The 18,483-nt window shown below is 35.5% G+C and overlaps 3 protein-coding genes across 7 annotated transcripts in view; 2 read left to right on the top strand and 1 right to left on the bottom strand.

The window, feature by feature from the left end:
* Positions 1-758: 758 nt before the first annotated feature.
* On the bottom strand, positions 759-12,080 carry alkbh1 (alkB homolog 1, histone H2A dioxygenase). The gene is made up of 6 exons (XM_048190785.1): positions 11,924-12,080; positions 11,366-11,474; positions 10,859-11,021; positions 10,381-10,471; positions 6,343-6,536; positions 759-1,261 (listed from the first exon to the last, which is right to left on the bottom strand). Exons 1-6 carry the CDS (start codon positions 12,062-12,064, stop codon positions 838-840), a joined length of 1,122 nt encoding a protein of 373 aa, XP_048046742.1. The 5' UTR covers positions 12,065-12,080; the 3' UTR covers positions 759-837.
* Positions 12,081-12,248: 168 nt separating this feature from the next.
* LOC125268516 (SRA stem-loop interacting RNA binding protein) lies at positions 12,249-13,163 on the top strand. Its single transcript, XM_048190786.1, has 4 exons — positions 12,249-12,355; positions 12,548-12,606; positions 12,684-12,791; positions 12,877-13,163. Exons 1-4 carry the CDS (start codon positions 12,283-12,285, stop codon positions 12,943-12,945), a joined length of 309 nt encoding a protein of 102 aa, XP_048046743.1. The 5' UTR covers positions 12,249-12,282; the 3' UTR covers positions 12,946-13,163.
* Positions 13,164-15,725: 2,562 nt separating this feature from the next.
* Positions 15,726-18,483, top strand: part of adck1 (aarF domain containing kinase 1) — a 189,502-nt gene continuing 186,744 nt past the window's right edge. For 3 of the 5 annotated variants that reach the window (XR_007184902.1, XM_048190781.1, XM_048190784.1), the window contains exons 1-2: positions 15,726-15,837; positions 16,979-17,118. Coding sequence is in view for 3 of the 5 variants with exons in the window: in XM_048190781.1 (XP_048046738.1) it covers positions 16,987-17,118 (132 nt within the window). In the remaining 2 variants the exon portion in view is untranslated. Of the gene's footprint in view, positions 15,838-16,975; positions 17,119-18,483 lie in introns of those variants that run through there. The other 2 variants (XM_048190782.1, XM_048190783.1) reach the window with 2 other exon arrangements.

The following is an 18,483-nucleotide window of genomic DNA, read 5'->3' as shown; positions in this document are numbered from 1 at the left end:
GTGTTTTCAAAAGTACCGACCGCGATACCAAGTTGGTACTGAAATGTAAAAAAAAGTGACGCTTGGAGCTGTTTTGGGTGGATTCATAAACACCTCTGATTGGCCTTTGTGTTCACGTGCTCAACAAATATATCTGTAATTGGTTACAATGATCAACACACAGTGTTTGAAAGCACATGGGAAGTGTTTGAATTTGAAAGCTGGTCCGCTGATAGACGCCTGCTTTCAAACGCTCCCGTGTGTATCTGTGCAAGCGCTCGGTGAAGAGCGTCACTGATGTCTATTTACAACATGATTTTGAAGTGTTGATCATTGTAGCCAATCACAGACATATCTGATGAGCACATGAGTACAAAGGCCAACCAAAGGTGTTTACGAATCCGCTCAACAGCGGATATATCGTTATATATAACTATATAATACGCGAAAAACAGTACGCCAAAAAAAATTGTATTTGAAAAACAGCAGGCAAAAAGTCCACAGATCACCTACTACTTCTGCAGAGATTCTGAAGTATGCATACAATGGGCACTTTACTATCCCATGAGGCCACGGGAGGGGATTTATGAATGGAGGTAAAGCGACTCATTACATGATAATGACAAAATTGTGGATGTAGTACGTTCGGATTTCATTCCATATAGAACATACTTTTATAACGGTCGCGGAGTAAGTTCAAATTCAAATAGTACCTACTCGAACAGTACGCGATTTCGGACGCACCGATTATCTGGGAACAGATCACAATAATGCATTTATTTGCAGTCATATGTACAATTTTTAATACCAGGTGCATTTTACATAAATAAAACTTGGATCCAATCCAAAACAGACATGTTAAGTGTCACGCTCATAGCCTGATTTCCTCTTCTTATTTTTTTGAGTTTCTTCCTCTGATTTCTCACAGCCGTCTGTTGATAAATGTGACGCCTGTGTACTCGGGAAGTCCTGACCGGAACCGAGTACTTGTCGAACGGTCACATTTACCCGAGACGTCTGCAAGTACCAGGAGCAAACCTCCCAATCCTCCTCTGACACGCTCTGGATGATGTCATCACCCTGCGCCTTCGCCTCCAGTCTCTGGCCCAGGCAGGGTGGCAGGACATTTCCAGCAGGCGCGGGGACGATGCAGGGTACTGCGTGATAGAGTAGGCGGCTGGGTCCTGACATCACCATTATGTCTCCGCTGTGCATGAACATGGCTGTGGGACGATCTTCTCTCTTAGTCCCTCCCAACAGGAAAACGGAAGTCTGTCCAAAACTAACATCAAAGGACAAATGAATGCATTTATTATGCTGTATGGATAAAATGATTTTTTTTTTCTGAAATACCCAAGAAATATTGGACACTGAAAACATTTACATGTACTCCAATAATCAGAGTAAGGACTTACATGACATAAACAAACCTCTTCAGTCCCATTTATGTGCAATTTTCATTATTCTGATTATTTGCTGAGAATTGTGGTTATTTTTACTGCCATTCTTCACATACCCTAAAGCATAGCACAAATGATAAACTCATATATAGTAGGTGTATTGCACCAAATAGACCTAAAAAATGTCTTCATTTTGGTGTATTCGCCCATGAATATACTGCATTATATTCATCTTATGCAAAATTGTCAACATGAACTCAGCACTCCTTGTCTTTAATACCATGTTTACAAATCGGTGCATGACAACGTCATTTGTGTACGTCACAAGCATACTGTATGCACACTTTGGTCAAAGTGGAATAGATGCGATTAAAGTGTTTACATGCATGTTTTTGCCACACATATTTTACTATGATTATGGTTACTACGATTATGATCTTAATCGCATGAAGTTGATTAAGTATTGTGTTTACATGAGGTCAAGTTTAGAGGGTTAGTTCACCCAAAAATAAACTTGTCATCATTAATCACTCACCCACATGTTGTTCCACACCTGTAAGACCTTCGTTCATCTTCGGAACACAAATTAAGATATTTTTAAAGGTGCCCAAGAACATGTTTTCAAAAGATGTAAAATAAGTCTTAGGTGTCCCCTGAATGTGTCTGTGAAGTTTCAGCTCAAAATACCCCATAGGTTTTTTTTTTTATTAATTTTTTTAACTGCCTATTTTGGGGCATCATTATAAACGTGCCGATTTATGCAGTGCGGCCCCTTTAAAATCTCATGCTCTCCGCCCACGGAGCTCGTGCTTGCTTTAAACAGCTATAAACAAAGTTCAAACAGCTAATATAACCCTCAAAATGGATCTTTACAAAGTGGTCGTCATGCAACATGTCTAATCGCATAAGTAGAGTATTTATTTGGATGTTTACATTTGATTCTGAATGAGTTTGATGGTGCTCCGTGGCTAACGGCTAATGCTACACTGTTGGAGAGATTTATAAAGAATGAAGTTGTGTTTATGAATTATACAGACTGCAAGTGTTTAAAAAAATGAAAATACAGACGGCTCTCCGTGAATACAGTAAGAAACAATGGTAACTTTAACCACATTTAACAGTACATTAGCAACATGCTAACGAAACATTTAGAAAGACAATTTACAAATATCACTAAAAATATCATGATATCATGGATCATGTCAGTTATTATTGCTCCATCTGCCATTTTTCGCTATTGTTCTTGCTTGTTCTCGCTATTGTTCTTGCTTGTGCACAGATCCAGACGTTAATACTGGCTGCCCTTGTGTAATGCCTCGATCATGGGCTGGCATATGCAAATATTGGGGGCGTACATATTAATGATCCCGACTGTTACGTAACAGTCGGTGTTATGTTGAGATTCGCCTGTTCTTCAGAGGTCTTTTAAACGAGATTTTAAATTAGATTTATATAAGGAGGAGGAAACAATGGAGTTTGAGACTCACTGTATGTCATTTCCATGTACTGAACTCTTGTTATTCAACTATGCCAAGGTAAATTCAATTTTTGAATCTAGGGCACCTTTAATGAAATCTGATTGCTTTCTGTGGGGGATCAGAAAGCTTCGCAGTTACCACTTTCAAGGCCCAGAAAGGTATAAAATCATTGTTAAAATAGTCCATGTGACTACAGTGGTTCAACCTTAATGTTATGAAGCGACGAGAATACTTTTTGTGTGCAAAAACAAACAGAAATAACAACATTAATTCAACAATTTCTTCTCTACCTTTCTGGGCCTTGCTTTCTATTGGGGGATCAAAAAGCTCTCGGATTTCATAAAAAATATCTTAATGTGTGTTCTGAAGATGAACGAAGGTCTTACAGGTGTGGAACGACATGATTTTTGAGTGAACTAACCCTTTAAATTGCATTATTGCCTAAATCTTATTATATCGCATAATGAGGGTACATGTAAACGTAGACACTGACAACATTTGCATCTCCAGTCAAAACTGGAATGATCGTATTTAGTAGATGAATGCACATGAACAACACCATCATATCATACTGACCATATTTTCTGGGAATTTTCACCCAAACAGTAAACATACAGGGTATGAATTTTATGCTGCGCTTTATTTGGTGAAATTGGAGATTTTGATAAATGGGAAATTTGTCCTGACGTTCAGATTTGGGATAGTGTCAATTAAAGAATCAACGTGCAAAAAGTTTGGATTGGTAATACATTTAAATAAATTTAAATAAATGTTGTAAATGTTGAAAAGAATTTAATTTATACCCATTATAATTTAACAGAAACCATGATCCATTTTTTTTTTAATTTTTTGATAAACAGGAAATGTTCATAAGAACAGCATTTATTTGAAACAGATTTTTTTTGTAACATTATAAATGTCACTTTAGATCAAATTAAAGCATTCTTGCTGAATTGAAGTATTCAATCATTTTTAAAAAAAATCTTATTGACCCCAAACTTTTGAACAGAAGTGTAGATGAACCATCAGTTACTCATAATGTGCATTCTTTGATCTTGTTGCACTAGTTCTAAAAAAACCCTTCCTGTCCTTATTTGGAGCACAAAACATAAAATTACCCAACACATCCATGTTAATTAGGGCTGGGCGATATATCGTATGCGATTGTCACGCGCATTTCGTCAGTAAAGCCGGTTCCCTGATTACTGCTAAATCGCCATCACCTGGTTTCAAATGGAGCGGCATTTAATAGACAGAACCGTAGTTCACTGACAAGCCACGCAATATCGCGTTCATTATCGAAGGCGATTCAGGTGATGGCGATTTAGCGGTAATCAGGGAACCGGCTTTACTGACGAAATGCGCGTGAGAATCGCATGCGATATATCGCCCAGCCCTAATGTTAATTAATCCAAAACCACCTGAATGACTTACACACTCATAAGAGAAAACATAGGAGGGCAACATTAAAGGGTTAGTTCACCCAAAAATTAAATTTCTGTCATTAATTACTCACCCTCATGTCATTCCGAACCCATAAGACCTTTGCACAAAAACAAAACAAAAATAATGACTTTATTCAACAAATTCCTCTATCATTCTCCTAAGCCATTTTCGTTGCAGCCCTTTCAGGTTCTACATCAGAATGCCGACTCAGTATTGGGCGGCGCTGTTCACGTGAGCAGCACGACACATGCGTCTGATGCTGACTCAGGAGCCGGCCAATACTGAGCCAGCGTTCGGATGTAAACATGGAAGCGCTGCACTGCGTTCACTGCATCAACTGCGTACAAGTTCTGACTGGGGGGAGACAAATTTGTTGAATAAAGTCATTATTTTTGTACACAAAAAGTATTCTCGGTGCTTTTTAACATTAAAGGGTTAGTTCACCCAAAAATGAAAATTATGTCATTAATGACTCACCCTCATGTCGTTCCAACACCCGTAAGACCTCCGTTCATCTTCGGAACACAAATTAAGATATTTTAGATTTAGTCCGAGAGCTTTCTGTCCCTCCATTGAAAGTGTATGTACGGTAGACTGTCCATGTCCAGAAAGTAGGGCTGGGCGATATATCGCATGCGATTCTCACGCGCATTTCGTCAGTAAAGCCGGTTCCCTGATTACCGCTAAATCGCCATCACATGCTTTCAAATGGAGCGCCTTTTAATAGACAAAGCCGTAGTTCACAGAGAAGCCACGCAAAATCGCGTTCAGTATCGAAGATGAATCGACTTCGATAATGAACCTGATTTTGCGTGGCTTATCAGTGAACTACGGCTCTGTCTATTAAAAGGCGCTCCATTTTAAAGCAGGTGATGGCGATTTAGAGGTAATCAGGGAACCGGCTTTACTGACGAAATGCGCGTGAGAATTGCATGCGATATATCGCCCAGCCCTACCAGAAAGGTAATAAAAACATCATCAAAGTAGTCCATGTGACATCAGTGGGTCAGTTAGAATTTGTTAAAACATCGAAAATACATTTTGGTCCAAAAATAACAAAAACTACGACTTTATTCAGCATTGTATTCTCTTCCGGGTCTGTTGTCAATTCACGTTCACGACTCTGCTGCTGCTGCTTCTTATTTCCTGTTTTACGGCGGTTGGCATCCAACTTATTGGTGCATTACCGCCCCCTTCTGCTCCGGAGTGTGGCTCACAACTCCGCAGTGTCTATCATTAATTACGTAAGACGTAAGACGCTGATGACGTGTTATCCGGTGCGCCCGAGCTTCGTTTACAGTCTGAGGGAGACGCACGCTGTATTCAAGCTATTCTACATTGTTTTGTATGTTGGTATTGCTATATTACGCGAATGTCCTAAGCGCCAAAAACAACCACGGCGACGTAAAAGTGCATTACCAATGCCGACAGATGAAAGGATTCAATGGAATCAATTCAATAGAAAGGATTCCGGAAGAGAATACAATTAGTTTTTGTTATTTTTGGACCAAAATGTATTTTCGATGCTTCAACAAATTCTAACTGACCCACTGATGTCACATGGACTACTTTGATGATGTTTTTATTACCTTTCTGGACATGGACAGTATACCGTACATACATTTTCAATGGAGGGACAGAAAGCTCTCGGACTAAATCTAAAATATCTTAAACTGTGTTCCGAAGATGAACGGAGGTCTTACGGGTTTGGAATGACATGAGGGTGAGTCATTAATGACATAATTTTCATTTTTGGGTGAACTAACCCTTTAAGGTTGAACCACTGTTGTCACATCAACTATTTTAACAATATTTTTACTACTTTTCTGGACCTTGAATGTGGTAATTTCATTGCTTTCTATTGAGGATAAAAAAAACCCTCTTGGATTTCATCAGAAACATCTTAATTTGTGTTCTGAAGATGAACGAAGGTTTGACGGATTTGGAACGACATGAAGGTAAGCAATTAATGATAGAAATTTAATTTTTGAGTGAACTAACCCTTTAATCAGTATATGGATTTAATAAATATTCCTCACCTGAAAGACAGCAAAGGTCGGGTATGGTCGAGCTCTGATTCGTCAACATGGATTCCAAGCGATGAATCAGATCGATAGTAGTTAAGAATGCCCGCCTCTGCATTAAAACCAGGAAAGCCACAGGCTGCCGCCACTTTGTGAGAAAGCGATTGAAGTTCCTTGGGGAAGGGAGTGTAGTGATCTGGGGAGTAAATCTGTGGAATAAAAGTATGTCAGAATAGTATGACACATTACATATCTCATCATAGTACAAGGGAGTAAAAATGCCTTTCATTATAGGAAGTAAGCAGGCAGTCATTCAGTAAATGCTTTTATTCAAAGCGACATCTCTTCTCTGATGACGTGTTCACTGACGTGAGGGCGGGACAACCTGTCACTCACATGAGATCACAGTAATAGCAAACCATAATTATAAAAATATATTAAAATCAAGTCCCGTCTTACATTTTTTCTTGTCCAAGAAGTTGTTTCACTTGGATATACCTCACAATAGGAAAGAAAAGACTATCACAAGTTCTCTTTTATACCGACTTTAACATAACGATTGACATAACTGATAAAAGAGCATCTGCAGCGATCTTTCTGCTCTGTGGATTTTACGGTGGGTCAATGGACAATCATATGAGCGCAGCCTCCCCAAAGAGCTGAATTAGCGGCTTACATGTCTGATCTGAGCAGAGTGAATGCCTCAGCCTTCAGTTCTACTTAAAGGGAGGTGGAAAGAGTCTCTGCTTAAAATTCACTGATTGCCGTCAGACGTTTGGCGGTGTCAAACTAACATCAGAGCTAATGAATCCGGTGTGCACCTCCTGACTGATTTAATAGGACAGAAGACTAAACACTTTTATGCAATTAGCATATAAACGAGACAGGCAGACATCAGGCCTGTACAATTAGAGATGAAATGTCCTGAAAGGAGCAAATAATGCTAATAAGATCCTGGGCGATGCTTTCACCCTCCCTATCTCTCGCTCTCTCTCCAGGAAAAACAATAACAATTGGCTCCACAGCAAAATACTTATATTTGCTAAAAAGGCAAAAATACTTTTCAAAAAAGTTTAGACAAATTATATAACATACATTAACAACTGTTTAAAAGTTTCTGGTCGGTAGAAGTGCTCACCAAAGCTGCATTTATTTGATAAAAATACAGTAAAAACAGTAATATTGCGAAACATTACTACAATTTGAAATGAAATTGTTTTCTATTTTAATATACAGTACAGTCCAAAAGTTTGGAACCACTAAGATTTTTAATGTTTTTAAAAGAAGTTTCATCTGCTCACCAAGGCTACATTTATTTAATTAAAAATACAGTAAAAAACAGTAATATTGTGAAATATTATTACAATTTAAAATAACTGTGTACTATTTAAATATATTTGACAATGTAATTTCATTTTAAAAGTATTTTAAAGTAATTTATAAATAAACATTTATGATTATCTTCAATGTTGAAAACAGTTTTTTTTTTTCAGGATTCCTTGATGAATAGAAAGTTCAAAAGAACAGCATTTATCTGAAATACAAAGCTTCTGTAGCATTATACACTACCGTTAAAGTTTGGGGTCAGTAAGAATTTTTATTTTTATTTTTTTGAAAAGAAATTAAAGAAATGAATACTTTTATTCAGCAAGGATGCATTAAATCAATCAAAAGTGGCAGTAAAGACATTTATAATGTTACAAAAGATTAGATTTCAGATAAACACTGTTCTTTTGAACTTTCTATTCATCAAATAATCCTGAAAAAATATATTGTACACAAATATTTTGTACAATTGTACAAATTAAATGTTTCTTGAGCAGCAGATCAGCATATTAGAATGATTTCTGAAGGATCATGTGACACTGAAGACTGGAGTAATAATGCTGAAAATTCAGCTTTGCCATCACAGGAATAAATTACTTTGTGAAATATATTCAAATAGAAAACAGTTATTTTAAATTGTAATAATATTTCACAATATTACTGTTTTTACTGTATTTTTAATTAAATAAATGTAGCCTTGGTGAGCAGACAAAACTTCTTTTAAAAACATTAAAAATCTTAGTGGTTCCAAACTTTTGGACTGTACTGTATATTAAAATGTATATTGCTTTATTGCTATAGGATAGTATAGAGTAGACAGGAAGCAAAGTGAAAGAGGGGGGCAGGATCGGGAAAGGACGACGAGCCGGGACTCGAACTCGGGTCGCCCGAAGCGCAACTGCACTACATGTCGGAGCACTGCCCACAAGGCTATCGGCTCAAACATTTAAAGGATTAGTTCACTTCAGAATTAAAATTTTTTGATAATTTACTCACCCCCATGTCATCCAAGATGTTCATGTCTTTCTTTCTTCAGTCGAAAAGAAATTAAGGTTTTTGAGGAAAACATTCCAGGATTTTTCCCCATATAGTGGACTTCACCAGGGTACCACAGGTTGAAGGTCCAAATTGCAGTTTCAATGCAGCTTCAAAGAGCTCTACACGATCCCAGCCGAGGAATAAGACTCTTATCTATCGAATCGATTGGTCATTTTCTAAAAAAAAATAAAAATGTATATATTTTTTAACCGCAAATACTAATCTTGCACTACTCTGTGATGTGCCACGCATTACGTAATCATGTTGGAAGGGTCACACGTGACATAGGTGAAAGTACAGATCCAGTGTCTACAAAGTGCGTGGCGGATTGCAGAGCAGTGCAAGACGAGCATTTGTGGTTAAAAAGTATATACATTTTTATTGTTTTTTAGAAAATGACTGATCAATTCGCTAAATAAGACAATTATTCCTTGGCTGGGATCGTGTAGAGCCCTTTGAAGCTGCATTGAAACTGCAATTTGGACCTTCAACACATTGTACCCTGGTGAAGTCCACTATAAGGAGAAAAATCCTGGAATGTTTTCCTCAAAAACCTTAAAGGTGCCATCAAACGTTCTTTTACAAGATGTAATATGTCTAATGTGTCCCCTGAATGTGTCTGTGAAGTTTCAGCTCAAAATACCCCACAGATTTTTTTTTAATTCATTTTTTGAACTGCCTATTTTGGGGCATAATTAGAAATGCGCTGATTCAGGCTGCAGCCCCTTTAAATGCTCACGCTACCCGCCCACGGAGCTCGCGCTTGCCTTAAACAGTGCATAAACAAAGTTTACACTGCTAATATAACCCTCAAAATGGTATCTTTACAAAGTGTTCGTCATGCATACTGCATGTATGCGTCGGATTATGTGAGTATTGTATTTATTTGGATGTTTACATTTGATTCTGAATGAGTTTGAGGCTATGCTCCGTGGCTAACGGGCTAAAGCTAACATTACACACTGTTGGAGAGATTTATAAAGAATGAAGTTGTGTTTGTGCATTATACAGACTGCAAGTGTTTAAAAATGAAAATAACGATGGCTCTTGTCTCCGTGAATACAGTAAGAAACAATGGTAACTTTGACCACATTTAACAGTACATTAGCAACATGCTAACGAAACATTTAGAAAGACAGTTTACAAATATCACTAAAAATATCATGTTATCATGGATCATGTCAGTTATTATTGCTCCATCTGCCATTTTTCGCTATTGTCCTTGCTTGCTTACCTAGTCTGATGATTCAGCTGTGTACATCCAGACGTCCTGCCCTTGTCTAATGCTTTGAACATGAGCTGGCATATGCAAATATTGGGGGCGTACACACCGACTGTTACGTAACAGTCGGTGTTATGTTGAGATTCGCCTGTTCTTCGGAGGTCTTTTAAACAAATGAGATTTATATAAGATGGAGGAAACAATGGAGTTTGAGACTCACTGTATGTCATTTCCATGTACTGAACTCTTGTTATTCAACTATGCCAATATAAATTCAATTTTTAATTCTAGGGCACCTTTAATTTCTTTTCGACTGAAGAAAGAAAGACATGAACATCTTGGATGACATGGGGGTGAGTAAATTATCAGGAAATTTTAATTCTGAAGTGAAGTAATCCTTTAAATAATTTTTGTGTTAGACACACTGCTAAAGCACATAAAATGGCCATTAGAGAGTGACTGTATACCTTGGAGTTCCAATCATAGTGGTAACCAAGAGTCACCCAGCGCAGTTTTTCTAGCAGGGTTTTGGGCTCTCTTTTCCCACAGCCTTTCCTCCTGTAATAATACACAGACCCATTTAGATCTAGGAAGATAGGAAGAGCGTGAGATGGATCAGCTATGGTGCAGTAGCACAAACTATTTACACGAATGTTGTGTGATAAAAGGGCATCTAACAAACTGCAATACCTCAAATCTGCCATTTAGGTCACAGTGAAATTACCAGCACAGACATGGCCACAAGGAAAGTGTCTATGAGGATGTTATATGCTCAGTATCAGAAGGTGGAGTTACCCATCACACCTAAATGGTATCTATACTCAAACAATTGCTACAGATCCCTCAAAATATACAAATATAACATAGTTTTATTCTAAAACAATGTCTAAATGCATCAAAATAATATACAATAAAACAAAATTCTACTAAGATTCTTTGACTTACCGAATAACATCTATGCTTCTTTCCCAGATGTTTTCAGTCTCCACAGATGACATATGCATATCCAGGTTACACACATTGGGTTTCTGTGGATAGATCTTCAGACACTGCTTTACCCAGTACTGCTGAGAGCCCGGCAGGAATGGGTCGGATATAAAAATAAACCCTACAGTGACAATATAGTTAATTTAATCTCATTAAAAGTAAACAGGAAACATGGAAGATTCCTATTACAGCATGTTAAGGAGCAAGATTTAACATGTTTATACAATGTTCTATAGGCTACCATATATAGGAATTATAAAAACATTTAATCATCAGAGTGGCAGCAATAATAAATTAACATTGGGATTATGCAATACAGGAGATCTTGACATAATTGCATCTTACATAAAATGAATTTAATGATAAGCTTCAGTTACTATATCAAACCCATGAAATCCTTCACATTCTGGAGAACATACAGTATGCGAATTATTTGAAACTGTCACCAACCTATCTAAACCATACCTGGATATCCATGCAAACCAAAAGCTTTCCAGTCTTTTACCGGCCGAAGACCAGCTTTAGAAACATCTTCCTCACTTATAGGAGTGGAGTTAAGTTCACAGGTAAAAATCTAGCAAATGAGACGATTTTTATTACTAGAAGCACAAAACTGAAAAGTACAAAGGCACAGCCTTTACTATGACAAAAAGTCGTAAGCACAGAGTTATAGTTAAAAAACATCATAGTTCATAGCCTAGTTACATTTTTTAATAAACCATAAATCATACAAATGTTCTTATAAATGGTTAATAATAGTAGTAGTAGTAATAATATGCAGTTTAGGAAAGATTTATAATCATAAACATAAACACGGCAATGTTCCTCAAGTCTGTTTGGCGCATCTTGTCTAGGTTCGGTTTAATAAACAGTTTTCATTGTAAGATTAGTTAGTAAATATACATCATAAATATTATAATAACTAATTAATAATAACGATAATAATAATATACAGTTTAGGAAAGACTTATAGTGTCATAATGTTAATGAATGCGCAATATTTCTCAAATCTGAATGGCTCACCTTGTCATTATAAGGTTTGGAGAAATTAATGACCTCACTGAAGTCTGGAGGAGGATTTCTCCTCTTGTAAAACTTGAACAGTTTTCTAAAAGCATCTTCTCCATGCTCCACTATGGAGGCTGCCATCTTTGCCGTCATCATGTGACCTTTCTACTTCTGACGCCAACGATACAAAGCTTAGATCTGATTTTGATTTTTTTTTTTATTACATAATGCAAATAAAATAACAAATACGAATATAAAAGCTATCCCAACGTGATATTTTACGTTTATAAATTGTATAGTATCAGGTAATATATAATTTTTCTTCTGGTCACGTGGTCAGGGTCACCGTAAGCTCCATTCGGCAAGGACGAAACATGGCAGCGACTGCAGCTGGGAAGAAGGTGTTTGAAGTGTTTGTGTCAAAAGTACCATGGACCATCGCAACGAGTGAGTAAAGGATGAGTTTTTATCAATGATTTGACATCAGGCTTGTGAATAATACGCGCATGAATGCATTAAATCAGTAATTTTCCATAACGCATCACAAGTATCTCTGATAGTATAACGTTACAATATAATAATGCTTTATATGTGTAGCAGACAATTGTCTAATAATGTATGTTATTGTTCTGTTTTCAGAGGAGATTAGAGAGTACTTTGGGCAGTTTGGCCAAGTGAGGAAGTGTCTACTGCCATTTGTAAGTATAAAAATCAGATTTAGTGTTTAATCTTAATGTGCCCGTCGTGCTGAGATGAGTTTTCTCTTGTTTTGCAGGATAAAGAGACAGGTTTTCATCGGGGTTTTTGCTGGATAGGGTTCACTACAGAGGAAGGACTGCAGAATGCATTACAAAAGGATCCTCATTTCATCGAAGGAGCAAAGGTGAGCATCCAGTTGGGAACTAATGTCTATATGGATAATGTACATTGAACATCTGCATCAACATGTCATTTTCTATTTAACGTAGCTCCAGGTGCAAAAAAACAGAAAGCCATTTTCTGGAAGAAGATCAAACAAAGAAGCAGAGGATATCTGAAGAGGTCTGATTTCAAGTCTCAAGTGTTGTGTCTTCAGTAACACAGAACTGTTATTTATTGTGGATGTGTCTTCACTTGGCATACTTGTTTTCAAGAAGCCAAACGTTAATGATTTTTGATCATTGTTTTATTGACTGCTTGTCTAGTTTTTTTTCTTTTTCTTATACAATGTGCAAAGAAATGTGAGTCAAATAAAATGGGATATTTTGAAAAGTCATTTTCTGTGCTGGCTACAGATTATTTTTATTTTCTTTGTCAGTGTACTACCTTTTATAAAAAGCAAATTCTCAAAAAAAAGAAAATTGTAATTAGAGATGCTTGAGCAAAATTGACTTAATTCCTTATTACTTTTACATGAAACAGTTGAGTAATAACTTGAGAGTTTTATGTATAACTTAGGTTATGCAGATGCATGAAACATTTAATTAGTGTGGTTAATTTATTTAGAGGTTAATCAAGGCTGCATCTAAGATGCCTCTGCTAATGTTCCGGTCACATTATCTGTCCGAGCTCATGTCATGTTAAATCTTGTCACGCTCCATCACTACCTTGTCCTCTTCACCTTAAAGAAAAAGAGTAATGTGTTTATGGAGTACATTTTAAAATGGGTCTGTTGACTAAAGTTCTCTCTGTAAGAAGAATGTGGTTGAAATGCTTTATATTGCTGTGAACATATGCTCAGTCATATCATTTAATGGAAAAAATGGGTTATGGTTTTTAGAGTTGCATCTACTTGCTCACCATAATTTAATGTTGTAGCACTTATTTAAAAATGTTAACATTAAGTTTCAATCATGTATTTGTGTAAAATTAAATCTTCTCAGATTTTCTTAAGATATGCCTTAAAATGGATTAATAGCTTAAAATATCTAATTTAATGTTTATTTAATTTGGTTTTACTCAAATGGCTATGTTTTTTTTTTTTCTTAGTAGCTAACATAGCATAATCTATGGAAGAGGATTAGGGCCAGGCAATAATAAAAAAATAAAACCATCTCGAGATCAAAGTTGTTAAATTTCGAGAAAAAAGTCGAAATAAAATGTTGAGAATAAACTCGTTAAATTACGAATTTGTTCTCATAATTTAACGACTTTTTTCTCGTAATTTAATGACTTTATTCTTAACATTTTAACTTTACTTTTTTCTCGAAATTTAACGACTTTTTTTCTCATACTTTAACGAATTTGTTCTCATAATCTAATGACTTTTTTCTTGTAATTTAATGACTTTATTCTCAACATTTTAACTTTACTTTTTTCTCGAAATTTAACGATTTTTTTCTCGTAATTTAACGAGTTTATTCTCAACATTTTATTTTTAATTTTTTCTTGAAATTTAACGAGTTTTTTCTCGTAATTTAATGAGTTTATTCTCAACATTTTCGACTTTTTTCAACGAAATTTAACAACTTTAATCTCGAGATGGTTTTATTTTTTTATTATTGCTTGGCCCTAATCCTCTTCCGTAATAATCAGATGCAGCTTTATTTATAGTAAAAGTAATACAGAATTTTCTCCATCATACAATACGTTTTAAAATTAATTGCATGCCATTTATCAACCTCACAAAGAACAAAGAAAAGAAGGAACAGAACAAAGAAAGAAAATAGGATAAAAAGAAAACACCAAAACAAGTATTAATCACGGTGCATGAAAGATCTCATCATATCTCTTCAAAAAAGAAATACATGTTTTGTTATTAATTATTCTTAGTGATTTGATTAAATGTTCACATAAGAAATCTATAAAAGTAGGTATTTTCTTAACAAACCTTTGTTTGTGAAAATAGAATTTTGCCACAAGGATAAGAAAGTTAACAGTAGATTCTAAAGATTTGTTTTGGTTTTCAAAAAAACACGTGTAAATTACGGTTCATGTTAACTTTAGAAAAACAATAGGAACTTAAATCTTTCCAGAAAAGTAAATGACAAATATCTTCACTTTCTTTTTTACAGAAGGTGCATATCAGCTACATCACAAAATTTTTACACAAAAGCATTAGCCTACAAGGGTATATATTATGCAAAATTTTAAAATGCACTTCTTATTGGGTATACAGTATTTATATGGTAATAACCATGTGTTCCTCCATTGAATGTGATCTATTTTAGACCCCCCCCCCCCCCCCCCCCCAAAAAAAAAATCCCTTTTGGAGAAATTGAGTTTCGAGACTGAGAAAGTTGACAAATAAATGTATTATTACATTCTTTACTTAAAAGCGAAACACCTCCCAAACATGACTGTGAAAGTTGTTTGGAGTATGACTCATGGGAAAGGGAAGCTTTCATCAGACATATGAAATGGATATTCAAACAACATTCATAAGATAACAAATCACCATTAGAGCTGAATAGATCAGCAACAAAAATTATGTTTTTATTAAATAATTTATCAAAAAAGATCTATTTCTAATTTTAATATCCAGTTTTGAGTTGTGGTTGTAAACCAGTTTCCAGGCTAACAAAGCTTGATGATGAAATCTGGCCAGTTTAATAGGTTTAATTTACCAGTGGAGTAATTGCATTTCATCAGTTATTTTAAATTGTAATAATAAAAAAGAAAGGCCACCTACCCTATTAAATATATTATTAGGAATAAAATACCACATAGAATCTGACCCAAGCAAACATCTTTTTAACCAATTAATTTTAAATGTATTGTATCATCAAAATTCAGGATTTCAATACCCCCATCACTCCTTTTGTTTCTTCAATTTATGAGATTTATTACCCCAAATAAAATCTCAAATGGCTAAGATTGGGCTTTTTATTAGTTTACAACTACAATAACCATGATCCTTTGCGCCACGCACGTTAGACGCCAGAGAGACGCCAGAGTTTAAAGGTCACGGAGCGACACCGGTTAGTGGATGACAGCGTGAGTCAATGAAGGTAAATCAATCAGCTGTATTATGATTCTTTGAAAATGTTCATACATCATTAATCACAGTTATTAACTCTGACATCATGCGATAAAACGGTGTGGGTTATTCAGTTATATTCTCTCTGTGTGTTACGCAAGGGCTTGTGTAACACACAATATTTGTGATCAGCTGACCGCATCTTTCAATACACAGACTGATATTATGAATGAAACGGGTTTACTTGTGCTGCGATATGCTTTGCTTAAACTGTGTTGCTGTGGTGTTAGCTCATTCATAAATTTGATAAATAACGCAGTTTGGCTTTAGTTGTGTAAAACAGGGATGCGTTTTTCCAAAAGCATCGCGAGCCCAAGTTGATCTTGAAGAAATAACTACGTCACAACTCAAGTGCCACGCCCCCAAAGTTTATCAGCTGCAGACTAATTTAAACAAAGTAAATAATCAAACCATGTTTATTATTTTGTGTTATTTTTAAAATTATATTAGTATTTAGTACTCAATACTAATAAAATCAAAGCATCAGCAAATTTAAAAACTAATTTAATTTCCCATAATGTCTCATATGTGTGCTTTCACATACACAGCTTGTAAATAAACATATTAAAGGGATAGTTTACTCAAAAATGAAAATTCTGTCATTATTTACTCACCCTCAGGTTGTTTCAAAACTGTATTAATTTCTTTGTTCTGTTGAACACAAAGGAAGATATTTTGAAGAATGTGGGAAATTGAACAGTTCTGGGGCATCATTGACTTCCATAGTATTTTTTTTCCCTACTATGGAAGTCAATAGTACCCCAAAGATGCCTGGTTACAAACTTTCATCAAAATATCTTCCTTTGTGTTCAACAGAACAAATAAATTCATACAGATTTGGAACAACTTGAGGGTGAGTAAATGATGACAGAATTTTCATTTTTGGGTGAACTATACCTTTAATATGTTTGTTATTTGAATATATGAATCGGTGCATACTTAATGATGCCCCAAAATAGGCAGTTAAAAAAATTAATTAAAAAAAAAAAAAAATCTGTGGGGTATTTTGAGCTGAAACTTCACAGACACATTCAGGGGACACCTTAGACTTATATTACATCTTGTAAAAACTGGTTCTAGGGCACCTTTAATGGTTCTCTGTCTTTTAGCAGTTCCTCACATGGCTGTCCGGCTACTGAAGGTTTCATCTATTGCCACTGCAGTGTTCGCATCTTCAGGATTTTACCTGTACAGCAGAAATGTGGACTTCAATGATCTCAGCGTCGTCAGATTTGGGAGGGCAGCTGCAACGGTAAATATGAAACGATGAAATATATTTATTCATACTTTTAATTCATTAACATTGTAATACGTCTGAATTGTCTCTTTTCAAAGAAGACATTATTGCAGAAGTAAATGAAAGTGTAAAAAAGTTTGTTTACTGTAAGAAATGTATACTGAACTAAATACAGAAAAAAAGTATTTTGTAAAATAATTTGGACACTAAAAAAAATCAAAGTCATATGTTTAACCAAGTTGTGTTTCAAATTTGAAAATTGAGCCTGTTAAAGGGTTAGTTCACCCAAAAATGAAAATTCTGTCATTTATTACTCACCCTCATGCCGTTCCACACCCGTAAAACCTTCGTTAATCTTTGGAACGCAAATTAAGATATTTTAGTTGAAATCCGATGGCTCCGTGATGCCTCCATAGCCAGCAATGACATTTCCTCTCTCAAGGTCCATAAAGGTACTAAAAATATATTTAAATCGGTTCATGTGAGTACAGTGGTTCAATATTAATATTATAAAGCAACGAGAATATTTTTTGGTGCGCCACAATAACGACTTATATAGTGATGGCCGATTTCAAAACACTGCTTCAGGAAGCTTCGGAGCATTATGAATCAGTGTGTCGAATCCGCAGTTCGGAGCGCCAAAGTCACGTGATTTCAGCCGTTTAGCAGTTTGACACATGTCATTATTCGATATGTTGATTCTTAATGCTCCGAAGCTTCCTGAAGCAGTGTTTTGAAATCGGCCATCACTATATAAGTCGTTATTTGGTTTTTTTGGCGCACCAAAAATATTCTCGTTGCTTAATAATATTAATATTGAACCACTGTGCTCACATGAAATGATTTAAATATGTACATTAATGGATCTTGATAGAGGAAATGTCATTGCAGGCCTCGCTGAGCAATCAGATTTCAACTAAAATATCTTAATTTGTGTTCCGAAGATGAACGAAGGTCTTACGGGTGTGGAACAGCATGAGGGTGAGTAATAAATGACATTATTTTCATTTTTGGGTGAAATAACCCTTTAAAAGGTTTTAAAGTACCGTTTCTATGATAACGCAATGACCAATTGCAAAACTGTTTCACAGGATGAATTTTGAGCATTTAAGCTTTCAAGTGATACCTAATTTATGGTGATTACTAAAATATGTTATGGGGAAAGGCAATTTAAAAAGCATGCCAAGCGTCCCACAATCGTGAAACTGCCAATCAACCAAAATGCATCTTTATACCAGGTGTAAACACGGCTAAATATTACTTCTTTGTTAAATATTTATTTTATATTAAAAACATTGACGTTTGCATTTAAGTCACAGTAAATGAATTAATATAATGCAAATACAGTGTATTTTAAATGTATTTTTCTGTCCAGTGTGC

This window comes from Megalobrama amblycephala, linkage group LG5, assembly GCF_018812025.1.
Source record: "Megalobrama amblycephala isolate DHTTF-2021 linkage group LG5, ASM1881202v1, whole genome shotgun sequence".
NCBI classification, from domain to species: domain Eukaryota; kingdom Metazoa; phylum Chordata; class Actinopteri; order Cypriniformes; family Xenocyprididae; genus Megalobrama; species Megalobrama amblycephala.
Note: the sequence above shows the minus strand (reverse complement) of the source record. Positions and strands in the feature narration are given on the sequence as shown.